Here is a 15,960-nt window from a genome sequence, read left to right as displayed (position 1 = left end):
CTTTCAGTAGATTTTCTGTTTCGTTCATCCACACCCAGCTATTTTATTTTACAATGGATAAGCCCTTTAAAGTCAGCGCTTTCTATTCCAAAATTTAACTCCTTTAATTATCAGTTCAGATTACAATTAAGAGGGAGACAAGTAGAGCCAACTGATTGACAATTTATAATTTACCTAACTACACCTACATACAAATAAACATATGATTTAATGTAGGAAAATGACCTAAATTTGATTTTCCCACGTTACAATTTACATATTGATCAAGTAGGAACAATAATTGGAGCTGGAGGGACCCACTTCTCATTTGGTGTGGGGTCCCACCCTGACTCTTTACTATAGGATATTGTAAAATGTTTTGGAACCCAAATTTCAGATTTGGATTTCCTTTCTCTAGCAAGTTCTCTTTCCCTTTCTTCTACTACTGTCTTTGCTTGCTTTGCTTTATCCCAATTTATACTTAGGATTGCTTGACTTAGCTCTCCCCATACCACTGTTGATTCACTTGGCATAACAACCTAATAAATTCAGGCAAATAGTATAAGCTATACTATAAGTAGAAGAAGAATATAAAATTTTATCTAGCTGAATTGTTTAAATCCCCCAAATCTGCCTATGTGAGTGCATTCGAGAGTTTGACCTTATAGTCAATGAAATAGGTAAAAATAAGATCTGGCTTCGAATTCTAGTAGATGATTTGTTCTCATTGAGCCTTCACTGGCAGTATTACCCGATACTTATGTTGATGGTAGTCGGTATCAATGAAATAGTTGAGGTGCATGCATATTAGTCCCATACTTTTCGTCGCTTTCTTTATTAAAAAAAGTCCATTTTTCTAATAGAATTGAAGAAATATACCTTTGGATCTTTCACAATAGGAGTCTTCATTCCAGATAGTACTTCCTTTGCATTGTAAATCTCATTGACTTTTCCAGTAGTTATATCCTTAACTGTAACAGTTCTGTGGACAATAAAAAAACAATTAAAATTGAAACATTGAAAAATATTAGAAAAAGAAAACATTTTGTAAATATGCAAGATTAATATGAAATTAAAACTAAAAATAGATTTTCACTTTTACTTGTCACTTTAATTTTAGCATATCACGGGAATACAAATTTTTTTCCTGTTATACCCACAGTCAGTGGCGGAGCCAGAATTTTCGTTAAGGGGTGTCAAAATATATAAAAGTAAATATATCAGAAAATTAAGGGAGTCAATACATAGTATATATACATATAATTTATTTTTTTTTACCTACCTACACAGTATATTTTTCGTGCAAAGGGGTGTCATTTGACACCCCTTCCTATAAGGTGGCTCCGCCACTGCCCACAGTAGTAATTGCTCATTGCAAATCATTTTATCAAATTCATTAAAAATATGCATCAATTAATATGGGTATCATGTTAAATTATGCACTTCATTTATTATTTTTTAAGAAGTGAGCAAAGTCCATAGTGAACAAGTAAAAGTGAATAGAGTATAGATTTTTTTAACCAAATGAGATTTTGAAGCACCAAACATGTTACTAGATTTTTCACCAAAAAAAAAAAAAAAGTCTTTCTGGAACACCTTGCTTTGTAAAAAATATATTTACCACACACATCCTTTATCTTTTTTGTTGTAATTTATTTATCTAAATGTTTAAACAGTAAATGGAGAAAAAGGAAGGAAATATTTGTCTAGTTATAAGGGAAAGTTTACCTATCCCAATGGCCATTGATCTCAGAGATAGTGTCTGAAGATGAAGGCATAAAAATCCTGCCTTTAACAGATCTAATTCCACTATTGCTTAGGAAAGAACTTCCTTTGTAATATAAATCAGCTTGAAGACCAGTTTCTTCACACTTAATTGTGACATTTCCCACCCAATCAACACCAGGAAATGGGAGAAGTCTGATTACTAGCTTTGGTGAGTTCATCACATAAGTTTCTTGCCTATTTAAAAGCTTCAATTCCCTTTTTCCATGCACCTCAGTTTCTATTTTTGTACCTGACACAATTGAAATCGAAATCAATGGAAAATCGCTAAATAAAAAATAATTGTTTACTAAAGTGTCACATAAATTAAAAATAGTACCATAGAATTTTGGGACAGGATTATGGCACCATATCATTTCAATGTTCTCTTTCTCATCAGTTGCATGAAGAGCAGTCACTGGTGGATGATGGGAAACCTAACATCATAAAACATCAAAGTTAAATCTCCGTGTAACCTATAAGTTACGGGTTCGGCCCATAAAATCAGCCATTGATGAGGCTACCTACATCATAACCCCTTAGGCGTGAACGTCAGATGCTTTGTGCACCGTGCTGTCATTTTTTATGAGACAAAATTTATTTTAGGGTTACACCGTGCTGTCATTGATTATTTTTTAGTTACAAGTCCGAAAACTGGCTAGCTCATACTATTTGTACGATTAATTTGGGTTAGCAATCGGCCCATTAGCCATCTCATATGAAGATTGAAGACAACATGAAGTACAAAAGGCTAAGCCCATCCGCGACAAGGCCCACCACCTCCAGGATAATGAAAATTTTCCAGTACCCCTACATTTTTAAAGAAAACTTTACCCGAAATACAACGTTTTGAAGACATTCCCTTAAAATATAATTAATCCAAACTTTCCATTTTTAAATATTCTAAAGACATTCCCTTAAAATGTACAATTAATCCAAACTTTCCTAATTAAAATTTCTCCATCTTACTAGCCTCCATATAATAAAGTTAATGAAATCACTTGTTGTAATTAGTTTCACACATTTGAAACAATTTTGCAAGTGGAGTTGATAGCATAAAATCTTTTCCTACGCAATTACTATCCCCATAAAGTTGTCTCTATCTCTAACGGGTCTTTTGGTATGCGGATAAAATAATACCATATTTGATGGCATAAGATGGGATAAATGACATTAAATTTATATCTTATTTGGTTGGAGATATAAATTTAATCTCACCTCTTATCCCACCTACCAAACGACCACTAAAGGTAATCATGTACGAACAACTATTGAATAGTATCAGCTCAATCAGTCAAATCCACGTGACTCTAATCTTACTCATGTTCACCGGCTCCTCTAAAAAAACATTAAGGGACTAGTGGGACTATAACCAACAAAATAAAATAAGTAATTGCGGAAAGGTGATCAGGTAGGATATAGCGTGACTTTATATTACCGAGTACATGGCTTTAAACAGGAAGTTGTGGAGGTCGAGAATTAAAATTGTAGGTTAGGAGGTAGTTAGGCATATTTTAATGGCGCAACAGAGTGAGGCTAGTCTGTCAGAATTTAGTCTTAAACTGCTAGTGGTTAGTGTTGAGTTCTCACTACTCTTTCGTTCCTCTTAGTGTCGAGCTTCATCTACTGATTATTGTTTTGCTTTTTAGTTATTTCCTAGTTCTTGTGATGCTGTTATATTTCTTTTCTATGGTTTTTATTGATGGTACTGATATATTGCCTCTTTTCGTCTTCTTCAGCAAGGGTCTTTCGGAAACAGCCTCTCTACCCCTCGGGGTAGGGGTAAGGTTTGCGTACACATTATCATCCCCAAATCTCAGTAGTGGGATTTCACTGGATCGTTATTGTTGTTGTTGCGTTCACATTCTATATCAATATTTTGAAGAGTAGTGATACCTCTATTGATCAGATTCACTATTTTTTTTCTCCAATATACATATAATATTCATTGGTTATACATGATTTAGACGTATTATACTTGGATTATACATATATTATTGATCTGTCAACTACTTTTAGTTTAAGCAATTGAATTAGAGGCTATTTGAGTTAATATGTTCACATTTAATATAAATATTTTGAAGAGATATTTTACCTGTTCCAAGAGGACATTGAGAGAGGCTCTAGAAACATGGTGAGTTTCACCAAGAATGGGATTAAAAGGAGCCACACCAAACATCAAAGGGCGCAATGTGGATATGCTCCAACCCACCACTGCTATCATTCTTTCAACTGAAGTTTCCCCTTTCCCACACTTGCTTAACATGTCACTGTTGATGCAATATACTGATTCCCCATAGCATTGTAGCTGTGACTTTGGGAGGTTGAATAGTGGAGGTAGCTGAAATTACATTTCAAAAAAGGAAAACAAAGGGTAGGTTAATTATCAACAAAAATATTAGTGTGCTCATCAGAGATGAATTCATTAGAATTTTAAGTAACGGGTGCAAACTCATTTATGATTGATATTCGTAGCAGAGTAAGTAATAAGTATATAAAAAGGGCCAGTCCGGTGCACAAAGCGTCTCGCGTTCACATATGATACAGGGAAGGGCTGCATCTCAAAGGATGTGATATAAATATATATTTTAAAATCTTTTTAACTAGATTGGTTCGCCCAAAAACGTATATGAATAACAGAAAAATGGATTTTCTAGCTACTTTGTCAAGCTAACAAGATTATATTCACTATGCTAGCAAATACTTCCCCCCCTTTTTTTCTTCTTTTTCATATTATGTTCCTCTTTCCCTACCAACAAATGATTCTCAACATATACAACTGAACAGATACTTGAAGAAAAAGAAAGAAAGAAGAGAAAATTGAGGGACCAACTAAAAAAATTGATAATTCTATGGGTGTGTTTGGTATAACGGAAAATGTTTTCCAAGGAAATGTGTTCTTGGAAAACAAGTAATAATCTTATTCATTTTCCGGTGTTTGGTACACAAATTAAGGAAAATGACTTCTCAAGAGTATTCATAAATAATTTAGATATAATAAACATGAAGTCATAGACTTTCAAACCAACAACCTTCCGGACCTACAAATTTCATAAACTTTCGAACCGCTAAATTTTTAAAACCGCAGGGGGCAGTAAAACGAAAAAAAAAACAGAAATTTAAATTACAAAAAAAAAAGTAAATTATTTTTTTGCGGGTGGGTTGGGGTGTGTGGTGGGTGGTGCAGAAAAATGAAAAAACAGAAATTTGAAATTGCAAAAAGTAAAAAAAATATTTTTTTTTTTTTTTTGCGGCGGGGGATGGAGGGGTAGTTGGGTGGGTGGTAACGGAAAAACTGAAATTTGAAAAAGGAAAAAAAACCCTTTTTTTTAAAAGGGGTTGGGTTGGGTTGGTGGAAAACATTTTCCTCTAATTGGAGGAAAATGAATTGATAAGGAAAATATTTTTCAAAACAGTTAAGCCAACCTGAGAAAACATTTTCCGAAAAATGTTATCCTTCGTACCAAACACACCCTATATCTTTGTTCAATTTAGTGAATTGAAACAACTAAAAAGATTCTGTCCTAGTCATCATTGAAATAGACAAAGTGGGAATTACCTCACCAACATATTTAAAAATAACAAAAACATAAAACTAATTTAATTTGGACAATTAAATTATTGCAATTTTGACTTTTTTGCGGTATCAAACTCCAACTCCATCTTCCTACTTATTAGCAGTAGAATCAAAACAATTGTTCTTTTTTTTTAAAAAAAAATTGTTTATTATACACGAGATAAAAGGTAAAAATAATACTTGCCTGAATACGGGTGAGATCAGATCCTGGCCGTACATTACTCAAGAGGCTTAGAATGCGCTGTAGCAGATTAGGAGCTTTGTAATCAGAAGCATCTGATTCCCCCTCCAATGATAAGGGTGCTGTTAGAACTACCCTTGGCCCCACCTCTCCTTCTAAGACCTGTACCAAACCCATACAAATTTTATTCTTTTATACATTAAAATATTACTTTTAAAAATATTGTCTTAAAAGAAGTTCAAATTAGTGTGTACATGGTCTATGTAATAAGAACATAAAGTATATGCATTGATAATTTAAAGATTTTTTTTGAACTATTAATGTAATTTGCATGCCTTATACGAGCAGGTTGTCATATCTTTCAAGTAATTAGTACAATAGACCTTTGTGGTTCGATTCTTTCCGAAATCTCGTGCATAGCGGGAGCTTAGTGCACCGGACTGCCATTTTTTATCTTTTGAGCTACTGATAGTGTATATATATATATATAACTCCTCTACAGTGGCGCTCATTGTTGTTTGTGGCTGGAGATCAACTTTTGTAGACTGACAATTAAATTTTTTTTGGACACGATCAGGTCACTTAAACAATAACCACAAATGAGCATCTGTATAAAATTAATTTAAACATGAGAAATGAGATAAATTACCTGCTACAATATATTTAATCGATTAAAGTCCTAGTGATTCTAGATATGGACTTAACTTAAACATACAGTTCAATGATTAAAAATCATTTACAATATGCTTAGTAAAGCATATTCTAGAACAATATTGCAATTGTTTTTTACCAAATAATAATCAAGCTAAGTTCTCTAGCATTTGAAAAAAGACATGCATTAGTGCTAGTTTCCACAGAGAAAAAGCCAACACAGAAAACAAGTGAAATGCAAAATATAACAAAAGGCCAAATAGTAAAGATAAGAAATAAAGAGAAAGTAGGATCTTGCTTCTTTGTTTGCATCTCAATTTTAACTTACCACTACTACTAACTCCACCACAAAGAATAACTAATAATGCCTAATCTATTATTAAAAGTAAAATTAAGTACTAAACGTCATTAACAATGAAACAAGAACAATTCCTAGTAAAAAGATACATCCAAGGAATAAAAACGAGAAAAGTTCCTTGTAGCCACAAGAAGCGATCACTATTTCTTTATATCATCTTTCTCAAATTTAACTTTCAACTAAAATGTCACTAATTTCGACTTTGAAAACATAACATCTACTGTATTACTTATTATTATTATTATTAATTTCAATTTAAAATCTTTCATAGGATGTAATGGCCTTTAGTACTTGTACCTTACTCTGTAACTGCATGATTTTGGCTACGTCGACTATTGTTATCAATCATTACTCATCACATTCCTTCTAGAAAACTAAGACAAAAAATATCGCTACGATTTTAATTTTCATCTACAAAAATTATGTCTTCTTTCTTGAACTAATAAATTATATTTTCCTGTTTTTCTATAACTTGTGAAGTGCTGATATATAGCAATTGGACCAATTCTGATTCAAATTGCTAATTGGCTACTTATCAATTACTTCATGTTTACGTTTGTAGTAATAGAAAAGCAGTACTCCTCATTCTATAAAGCATTGTGAACGAACACTTTCTTTAATTTCACGAAAATTACTTAGATTCTCCAATATTGAAAAATTGTGCAATACTTCAGCTAATTAAAGCATTTCCCCACCGCCATATATCAAACTTTTTGAAATATCAAAAAAGTGAATCAAACTTTTCTCTCCAAAAATAAAATGACCCAAAACCGCAAAACTAGAAAAGAAAAGAAAAAAGAGAAACTAAGACGTGCACGAAAAAGAACCCAAAAACAGGATAAGGAAAAAAACTGTTCATACACTACGAGTTTCAAATCTAACTGCCAAAACCTATTAAATCTTTGATGGAGGTTAATAATATTTATCTTTATAAAATTTAAAGAGCTATAATTACTTAGGAGTATGTTTAAGGGACTATTTTAAATCTACACTTATTTTGTATAATTTAAAGAATTAAAATTACTTGGGAATATATTTAAGGGACTATTTTAAACTTACACCCAAACATAGGCAAATAGACAATGGCAAACAAAAAGGCAACATAGATTACTACGTCTATGAATTCTTCTGACAATATTTGATAAATATTTTCACAACAACAGAAAAACTCTCAGACGTGACAGCTACTATATATTTATGTGTAGCCTAACTAAAAAGGAAAGAATAATTATGAATTATTAAAATTATATATACCAACTTTAATTTGCTTGTACTTCTCTTTTTGCTAGAATGACAACTCCCAAAATATGAAAAGGAAATAAAACAAGAAGGATAAGAGAATGAGAATATATCTTTAACCGCGCGAAGTCAAATGGGGTCCCGCCGGAGTATTCGCCGGAAAAATCTAGTGGATATCAAATAAGACGCCGGAGTATCAATTTTCTAATGGGGTTTCTTGAATTTACATACATCAATTTTAAACAGTAAAATGGTTCTTTAAATTAAAATCTGAAATTTAAAAGATATATAAAGAAAGAGAGAAAGAAGAAGAATTACCATTAAAACTGATGATAAAATTGAGTTGTATGTTGCTGAAGATTCTTCTGAAGAGAGACTATAACAAATTATATGAATGAGAGGAATGGTGTGAATAACAAAGGAAAAGGGAGGCTTTTATATGGGTTTTGGACTGCAGACTACGCGGCTGAAAAATGTTCTTTTTCTACTTTCTTTTTGCTTTTTAAACGTTTTAAATTTTAATGCATGGGCGATGGAAAGAAATTATTTTATTATAAATTTATGAAATCTCTTTTCAAATTCTCCACACATAAAAATAATTTAATAACACCTCTATTTATAATATTACTAAATCTGTTTTAACTAGAAACTAAAAAAATTATTCTCATATAATTCTGAGTACAAATGTCATATAAATATGAATTAAATAAATTAACAAACATAAAATCCTAAACAATTTAGATTTTCTATACAAACTTTGAATTAGTCTTTCAGCAAATGACTTTGTTCCTTTTTTCTTTCTCTCTTTTTAAAACTTTGGAGGGGGAGGAGGCTACGTACGTGCTTTTCCTTTCTTTCTTTTTTTCTGTTATGTTTTCTTAATTGTTCTTTTTGCTGCAACGGATTTAGTGTCTTTTGTAAATGCGAAGTTTATTGTACTCGTTATCTTTTATAGTAGAAGATAAAGATTTAATATATACTTTTTATGTCCTAATTTATAGGCGGTGTTTGAATTTTAAAAGTTAAAGTTATTTTTTTGCCTAGATTTTTTCATGTGTTTTAAATATTTTAATTTGTTAATTATTGTCACTTATAACATTTTTATGGTATTTTATAGTAGTGAGTTGTTGTGGTGCTCCTTTCTTTGTAATTGCTTAGAGGTTCTTCTTAGTTGCAAAATGGGTTTTATTAGATTTATTATTATTTTGACAAATTGATGATTGAAGATTGTTTTTTATGATGTTTGGAGGTTTTGTTTCAAATTTGAGATCATTTGGAGTGAATTTAGGTGTTGAATCGTATATTGGATTGTTGAAATTTGAAGAACAAATTACTATTTCTGGACAACTTATACTTCAGACCTATTTGGCAGTAAGTACATATAAATGCGTAGAATTACATTTAAACATGCCAAAGGTAAAAAAATTCCCAAAGCGTCCTATTTGGTTTGCCCCCATTTAATTTATACTCATTTTAAAAAAAAAATTAATACCCAAAGTACAGACAACTTGATCAGGCTTTTTCCTTCTCTTCCTCCTCCTCCTTCTTCTTAGTCGCTTTAAAAACAAAGGTGATGGTGAACTTATATGGTATTTGTGAGCAGGTGTTAAGGTATTTTATAGTAGTAAGTTGTTGTGGCACTCCTTTCTTTGTTATTGCTTAGAGTTTCTTCTTAATTGCAAAATGAGTTTATTAGATTTATCATTATTTTGACAAATTGATGATTGGGGTTTGTTTTTTATGATGTTTGGAGGTTATGTTTCAAATTTGAGATCATTTGGAGCGGATTTAGGTGTTGAATCGTATATTGGATTGTTGAAGTTTGAAGAACGAACTACTATTTCTCGACAACTTACACTTCAGACCTATTTGGCATTAAGTACATATAAATATTGGTTGCACTTCAGACCTATTTGACTTTAAATGCATGTAAATATTGATTGTATTTTAGACCTATTTGGCTTTAAGTGCATCTTAAGTGAATTTTGCACTTCAGACTTTTTTTTCCTTCAACTTCATACCCTATAAGTCTGAAGTTGATTCTAAAGTGGGTAAATTTATAAATTTTTGTACAAAGTGGGTATAAATTTAATGGTGACTCCAAATGTCACAACCCAAATTTCACATGCCGTGATGGCGCCTATAGAATACTAGGCAAGCCAACATTCACAATAAACCACACATTTTTAAATTTGAAAATATACTAAATTAAGATTAAGAGTAAAATCTTTTTGTAACGACCCGACCGGTTGTTTCATATGTTACCGCTCCGTTTCCCCCATTTCTGTTTTTTATGCTTTTTTTATCTGTGTTATGTGGTATCAGGTTAGTCGGTTCGAATCCGAAATGGTTTTGGTAAGGTTTGAGACACTTAGTCTCTTTTGAGTAAGCTTAAGTTGGAAAAGTCAACCGGATGTTGACTTATGTGAATAAGGGCTCGGATGTCAATTTTTATGGTTCAGATACCTTCGGGAGATGATTTGGGACTTAGGAGCGTGATCAGAATGAGATTTGGAGGTCCGGAGTAGATTTAGGCTCGAATCGGCGAAATTAGAATTTTGGCGTTTTCCGGTTGATAAGTGAGATTTTGATATAGGGGCCGGAATTGAATTCCAGGAGTTGGAGTAGGTCCGCTGTGTTATTTGGGATGTGTATGCAAAATTTCAGGTCATTCGGACGTGGTTTGATAGACTTTTTGATCAAAAACGAAATTTGGAAGATTTTGGAATCTTAGGCTTGAATCCGATGTGATTTGGTTGATTCGATGTCGTTTGAGGTGTTTTGAAGATTTGTATAGGTTTGGATATTGGTATATGACTAGTTCGTGCTTTTGGTTGATGTCCCCGAGGCCTCGGGGTGATTTCGGATGGTTGACGGGAGATTTTGGAGTAGAGTTTGGCAGCTGAAGTTTTATGGTTGCTGTCATAATCGCATCTGTGATTGGGAGGCCGCAGGTGCGACTCCCGTAGATGCGGAAGCAAGCCGCAGAAGTGGCCAGGGGCTAGAGGACCAGAAATCGCAGGTGCAGAATCGTGAGCGCACCTGCGTGACCGCAGATGCAGAAGATAGGTCGCAGGTGCGGTTCCAGGATTTAAGTGAAAACCGCAGAAGCGGTAGATTGACAGCAGAAGCGGTAGCGTAGAAGCGGAGAAAGGGAGCGCAGGTACAAAATACCTGGGTCAGAAAGTATATAAGGTTTCCTTCGCGAATTTTTGCTAAGTTCTCCATTTTTGAAGACGGGAAGTGAGCTAGGGCAATGGATTTCAAGGGAAAATCGAAGATTGTCAATTGGGTAAGCTACCTAAGCTTCATTACTTGAGTTTATGATCATTTTTTATTTTTTAATCATGGAATTAGTGGAAATTAAGGAAGAACATTGATGGATTAGGGCTTGATATTGGAGAGCTTTGAGTGGGTATTTGAGGGGCCATTTGAGGTCCGATTTTGATGCTTTTGATATAAATAGACTCGTGAGAGGATAAGGATTCTATTGATGTGATTTTTATAAAATTTTGAGATGTGGGCCCGGGGGTCGGGTTTGGATCAATTTCGGGATTTTTGGTATAATTTAATTATTTTCGCATGTGCTTCGTTTCCTTAACATATATGTTATGATTCTGATTTTGGGTAGATTCAGCGCGAGTTGAGGCCGAGGCATGAGGCAAAGGCGTCGCAGAGTAGTATTTCACCCGGTTTGAGGTAAGTAACCATTGTAAATTTGGAACTGATGGTATAAAACCCCGGTATTTCGTATTGTTTTGATAAATGTGGTGACGCACATGCTAGGTGACGAGCGTGTGGGCGTGCCGGTAGAAATTGTGACTTGGTTCGTCCCGTAGAGATTATTAAGCCGCGTATTTGATTTGAAATCTTATGATATCACGAATTTTATTGATTGATACTATATTATGGGTTGTATGCCATATTTGGGGCCTTGTGCCGACCTGTTGAGACCCTTATGGGCATTTTTACTGTTTTTCCTCACTCTATTTGTTTGAAAGCATATCCTCAATCATGTTTTACCTGTTTATTGTTTAAACCCGATTTTTATCACTCTACTTCTTAAAATGTGAAAACTGTTTGGACTAAGTTTCCCTGATTTCTACTGTTATGCCCGAGTGGCTATGAGGTTAATGACTAAGAGAGGTTGAGGACCTAATGGTGAGGATTATATATATATATATATATATATATATATATATATATATATATTATGGATCGGGTTGCACGCCGCAACAATATTATATGTATATATTATGGATCGGGCTGCACGCCGCAGCGATACTTATATGGATCGGGCTACACGCCGTAGCGATATATATGGGGGACCAGGCTGCGCACCACAGCGATATGACGCTTGGACTGTAGGGGGCCCTCCGGAGTCTATACACCCCTAATGAGTGTAGTCGATTATAAACTATGGGTCGGGATACACGCTGCAGCGGTTATTATGATTATTACTATTATGAGATATTATTGAGCCTACGTGCTGAGTGTGAGTACTTTGTGATGAGATTTAAGTCACGAGTGACTGAGAGGCTTGCTCGAGAGGCTATATTTATGAGTAATACCTTGCCCGAGGGGCCTATTTATGACATTTTTGTTAGTTTTCACTCTTCTTTTATAACGAGCCTCTGTTGAAAATTGCTAAGTAAATGATTTCAAAGTATTTCAATTGAAACTAAAGTTTTTACGAAATAATTGGATTTTAAACTATTGAGTTTGATTTGATACTTTGTTCTATACTCTATATATAATTTTTTTCTGCTCGTCACTGCACTCATACCTTATTTACTTTAGTTACTTACTGAGTTGGCGTACTCATGTTACTCCCTGCACCTTTTGTGCATATCTAGGTGCCCGAGCGGCAGAGTGGTTTCTCCAGCATTTTCAGAGCTTACCAGAGACTGCAAAGTAGCTGCACGGCGTTCGCAGCCCTACTTTCCTCCTTCCTATCCTTGTTTACTGCATTTTTATACTTGTTATGTATTAAGCAATCAGACTAGTTATATTTAGAGGCTCTAGACTTGTGACACCAGATTGTTGAGCTGTGTTGGTATATTTTGTACTGTTTTCCGCACGTTTCAATATTTTATATGTTTCTTATGAAAGTTCGAGACTTAATCAGTTTTAGAAAATGGTTTTTATAAAAAAAAGAATTTTACTATGGTTACTTGTTGGGTTGGCTTGCCTAGTACTGTGATATGCACCATCACGACCGAGTTATTTGGGGGTCGTGATAAGTTGGTATCAGAGCCTAGGTTACATAGGTCTCGCGAGCCATGAGCCGGTTTAGTAGAGTCTCGCGGATCGGTACAGAGACGTCTGTATTTATCCTCGGGAGGCTGCAGAACCTTTTAGGAAAATTTCTCATTCTTGAATTCCTATTGTGCGAATCTGTTGATTCTAGTACTAAACTTCAGTTATTCTATTCTCTCACAAATGGTGAGGACACATTCTACCGGTCAGGATGGACGACCACTAGTACCACCGGTTGGGGCCACTAGAGGCCGAGGACGCGGTCGAGGACGTGGTAGGGGCAGAGGTGTAGCCCGCACAGCACCTACAGATCCACCAGTCGCCCTAGTTCAGGATCAGATCCCAATTGCGGATGCTCCAGCAGCACCAGCTCAGGCACCGGCTGTGCCTATTATGATTCCAGGCCTTCAGGAGGCTGTAACTCAGATTCTATCAGTGTGCACTAGTTTGGCTCAGGCGGTCTCAGTTACTACGGTCGCAACTACTTCTCAGGCCGGGGGAGGCACTCAGACCCCCATTGCTCGCACACCTGAGTAGGTTGTGAAGGGACTCCAGACACCGGGGGCACCTCCAGCCCAACCGGTTGCACCAGCTCAGGAGTATGTGGTACTAGTTATGCCTGACGATGAGCAGCGTCGATTGTAGAGGTTTGGTGGACTTCAACCTCCGAATTTCAATGGTACTGAGGGCGAGGATGTCTATGGATTCTACAAGTGTCAGAGGATTCTTTGTACATCAGGTATTCTAGAGACCAGTGGTGTAGCATTTACTACCTTTCAGTTTTCTGGAGCTGCATTTACTTGGTGGGAGGATTATGAGAGGTGTAGGCCTGTTGGTGCAGCGGCCCTACCTGGCAGCAGTTCTCCGTTCTCTTTCTAGAGAAGTATATGCCACAGTCTCGTAGAGAGGAGCTACGTAGGCAGTTCGAGCAGTTGCGTCAGGGAGATATGACTGTGACACAGTATAAGATGCGGTTCTCTAAGTTAGCTCGTCATGTAATCTAGTTGGTTCCCACAGATCGAGAGAGGATCACGAGGTTCGTTGATGGCCTTACATATCAGCTTCAGATTTTCATTACTCAGGAGGGGGTGTTAGCTGCTACTTTTGAGGAGGTTGTTGACATCGCTCGCGAGATCGAGTCAGTTCTTCGCTAGTGTCGAGAGGAGAGGGAGGCCAAGAGGCCTCGGGGATCTGGTAGCTTTGGTAGCACTACTTTGAGGGGTCAGTTTCAGCACAGTAGAGGCCGTCCATTCAGGCAGGCTCAGTCAGCTCGCCCAGGTTATCATGGGGCATCATCGGGTCATGGTTCTCATAGTTTCCATCAGGGCCATTCATCACTCAGTGCCCTTCCAGCCCAGAGTTCGTCCCGTGCTCCATCAGTTCAGGGTTCTTCCATACTAGGTCCTTCTACTGGTCATTCCGGTGCCAGGGGTTCCCTTCAGTCCCCGTATCCAGCATTGGGGAGTTGTTATGAGTGTGGAGAGTTTGGGCATATGAGGAGGTAGTGTCCTCGTCTTCTTGAGGGTCCATTTTAGCAGATGGGTAGCCCTCGACTTCAGCCCCAGTTACTTCACCACCTGCTCAGGTAGCTAGGGGTAGGGGTCATTCGGCTAGGGGTCACCCTAGAGGGGGAAGTTGATCAGGTGGTGGTCAGGCTCGTTTCTATGCACTCCCAGCTAGACCAGATAATGTTGCTTCAGATGTTATGATTACAGGTATTGTCTCAGTCTGCCGCAGAGAGGCCTCTATGTTATTTGATCGCGGTTCCACTTTTTCATATGTGTCATCATATTTTACTCATTATTTGGATACGCCCTGTGAGTCTCTTGTTTTATCTATTCGTGTATCTACTCCGGTATGCGATACTATTATTGTGGACCGTGTGTATCTGTCGTGTATGATGACTATTGGGGGTCTGTAGACCTGAGTGGATCTATTGTTGCTCTATATGGTGGACTTTGATGTGATATTGGGCAAGGATTGGCTATCTCTGTGTCTTGATATATTGGACTGTCACGCTAAGATAGTGACGTTGGCTATGCCGGGTGTGCCACAGATGGAGTGGCGAGGTTCTACTGATTTTGTCCCCAGTGGGGTGATTTCATTTCTGAAGGCCCAGCGGATGGTTGGGAAAGGGTTTCTTTCATACTTAGCCTTTGTGAGGGATGTCAGTGGAGAGATTCCTAGTATTGATTCTGTTCCTGTTGTGAGGGATTTTCCCGATGTGTTTCCTGCAAACTTGCCAGGCATGCCACCAGACAGGGATATTGATTTTGGTATTGATCTGGTGTCGGGCTCTCAGCCCATTTCTATTCCACCGTATCATATGGTACCAGTGGAGTTGAAGGAGTTGAAGGAGCAGCTTTAAGAACTCCTTAATAAGGGGTTTATTCAGCCTAGTGTGTCACCTTGGGGTGCACCTGTTCTATTTGTGAATAAGAAGGATGGCACGATGAGGATGTGAATTGATTACAAGCAGTTGAACAAGGTTATAATTAAGAACAAGTATCCTCTGCCTCGCATTGATGATTTGTTTGACTAGCTTCAAGGAGAGAGAGTGTTCTCCAAGATTAATCTCCGCTCAAGGTATCACAAGTTGAAGATCAGGGACTCGAATATTCTTAAGACAGCTTTTAGGACCTGATATGGTCATTATGAGTTCTTGGTAATGTCTTTTGGGCTGACCAATGCGCTAGCAACATTCATGTATTTGATGAACAGCGTGTTTCGGCCTTATCTCGACTCATTTGTTATAGTTTTTATTGATGATATTCTAGTGTGTTCACGTAGTCAGGGGGAGATTGCGGAGCATTTAAGAGTGGTGTTGCCGAGATTGAGGGAGGAGAAGTTTTATGCAAAGTTCTCCAAGTGTGAGTTTTGGCTTAGTTCAGCGGCTTTCTTGGGGCATGTGGTGTCCAACGAAGGTATTCAGGTTGATCCAAAGAAGACAGA

General features: G+C 36.5%; 1 protein-coding gene across 2 annotated transcripts; it reads right to left on the bottom strand.

Moving 5' to 3' along the window:
- Positions 1-211: 211 nt before the first annotated feature.
- Positions 212-8,224, bottom strand: LOC107812186 (oxysterol-binding protein-related protein 4C). Of its 2 annotated transcripts, none has more exons than XM_016637222.2 (7): positions 8,068-8,224; positions 5,505-5,663; positions 3,839-4,084; positions 2,084-2,180; positions 1,708-1,996; positions 859-961; positions 212-518 (listed from the first exon to the last, which is right to left on the bottom strand). In XM_016637222.2, the coding sequence occupies exons 1-7, from the start codon at positions 8,068-8,070 to the stop codon at positions 264-266; spliced, it is 1,152 nt and encodes a 383-aa protein (XP_016492708.1). In that variant the 5' UTR covers positions 8,071-8,224; the 3' UTR covers positions 212-263. The 2 variants fall into 2 exon arrangements, with proteins under 2 accessions (XP_016492708.1, XP_075092836.1); XM_075236735.1 differs by lacking the exon at positions 8,068-8,224 and adding an exon at positions 5,885-6,129.
- Between the last annotated feature and the right edge of the window lie 7,736 nt (positions 8,225-15,960).

The sequence above is a fragment of the Nicotiana tabacum genome, chromosome 18 (assembly GCF_000715075.1).
Source record: "Nicotiana tabacum cultivar K326 chromosome 18, ASM71507v2, whole genome shotgun sequence".
Lineage (NCBI taxonomy): Eukaryota > Viridiplantae > Streptophyta > Magnoliopsida > Solanales > Solanaceae > Nicotiana > Nicotiana tabacum.
This window is presented reverse-complemented; position numbering and strand designations above follow the sequence as displayed.

Coding starts and splice junctions, on each gene's coding strand:
- LOC107812186 (XM_075236735.1), bottom strand. CDS start 6,013: ATGAGCGCCACTGTAGAGGAGTTATATATATATATATACACTATCAGT. Junction 4,085..5,504: donor CTGATCTCACCCGTATTCAG/GCAAGTATTATT, acceptor ATGTAATTTCAG/CTACCTCCACTATTCAACCT. Junction 1,997..2,083: donor TCCTGTCCCAAAATTCTATG/GTACTATTTTTA, acceptor CAATTGTGTCAG/GTACAAAAATAGAAACTGAG.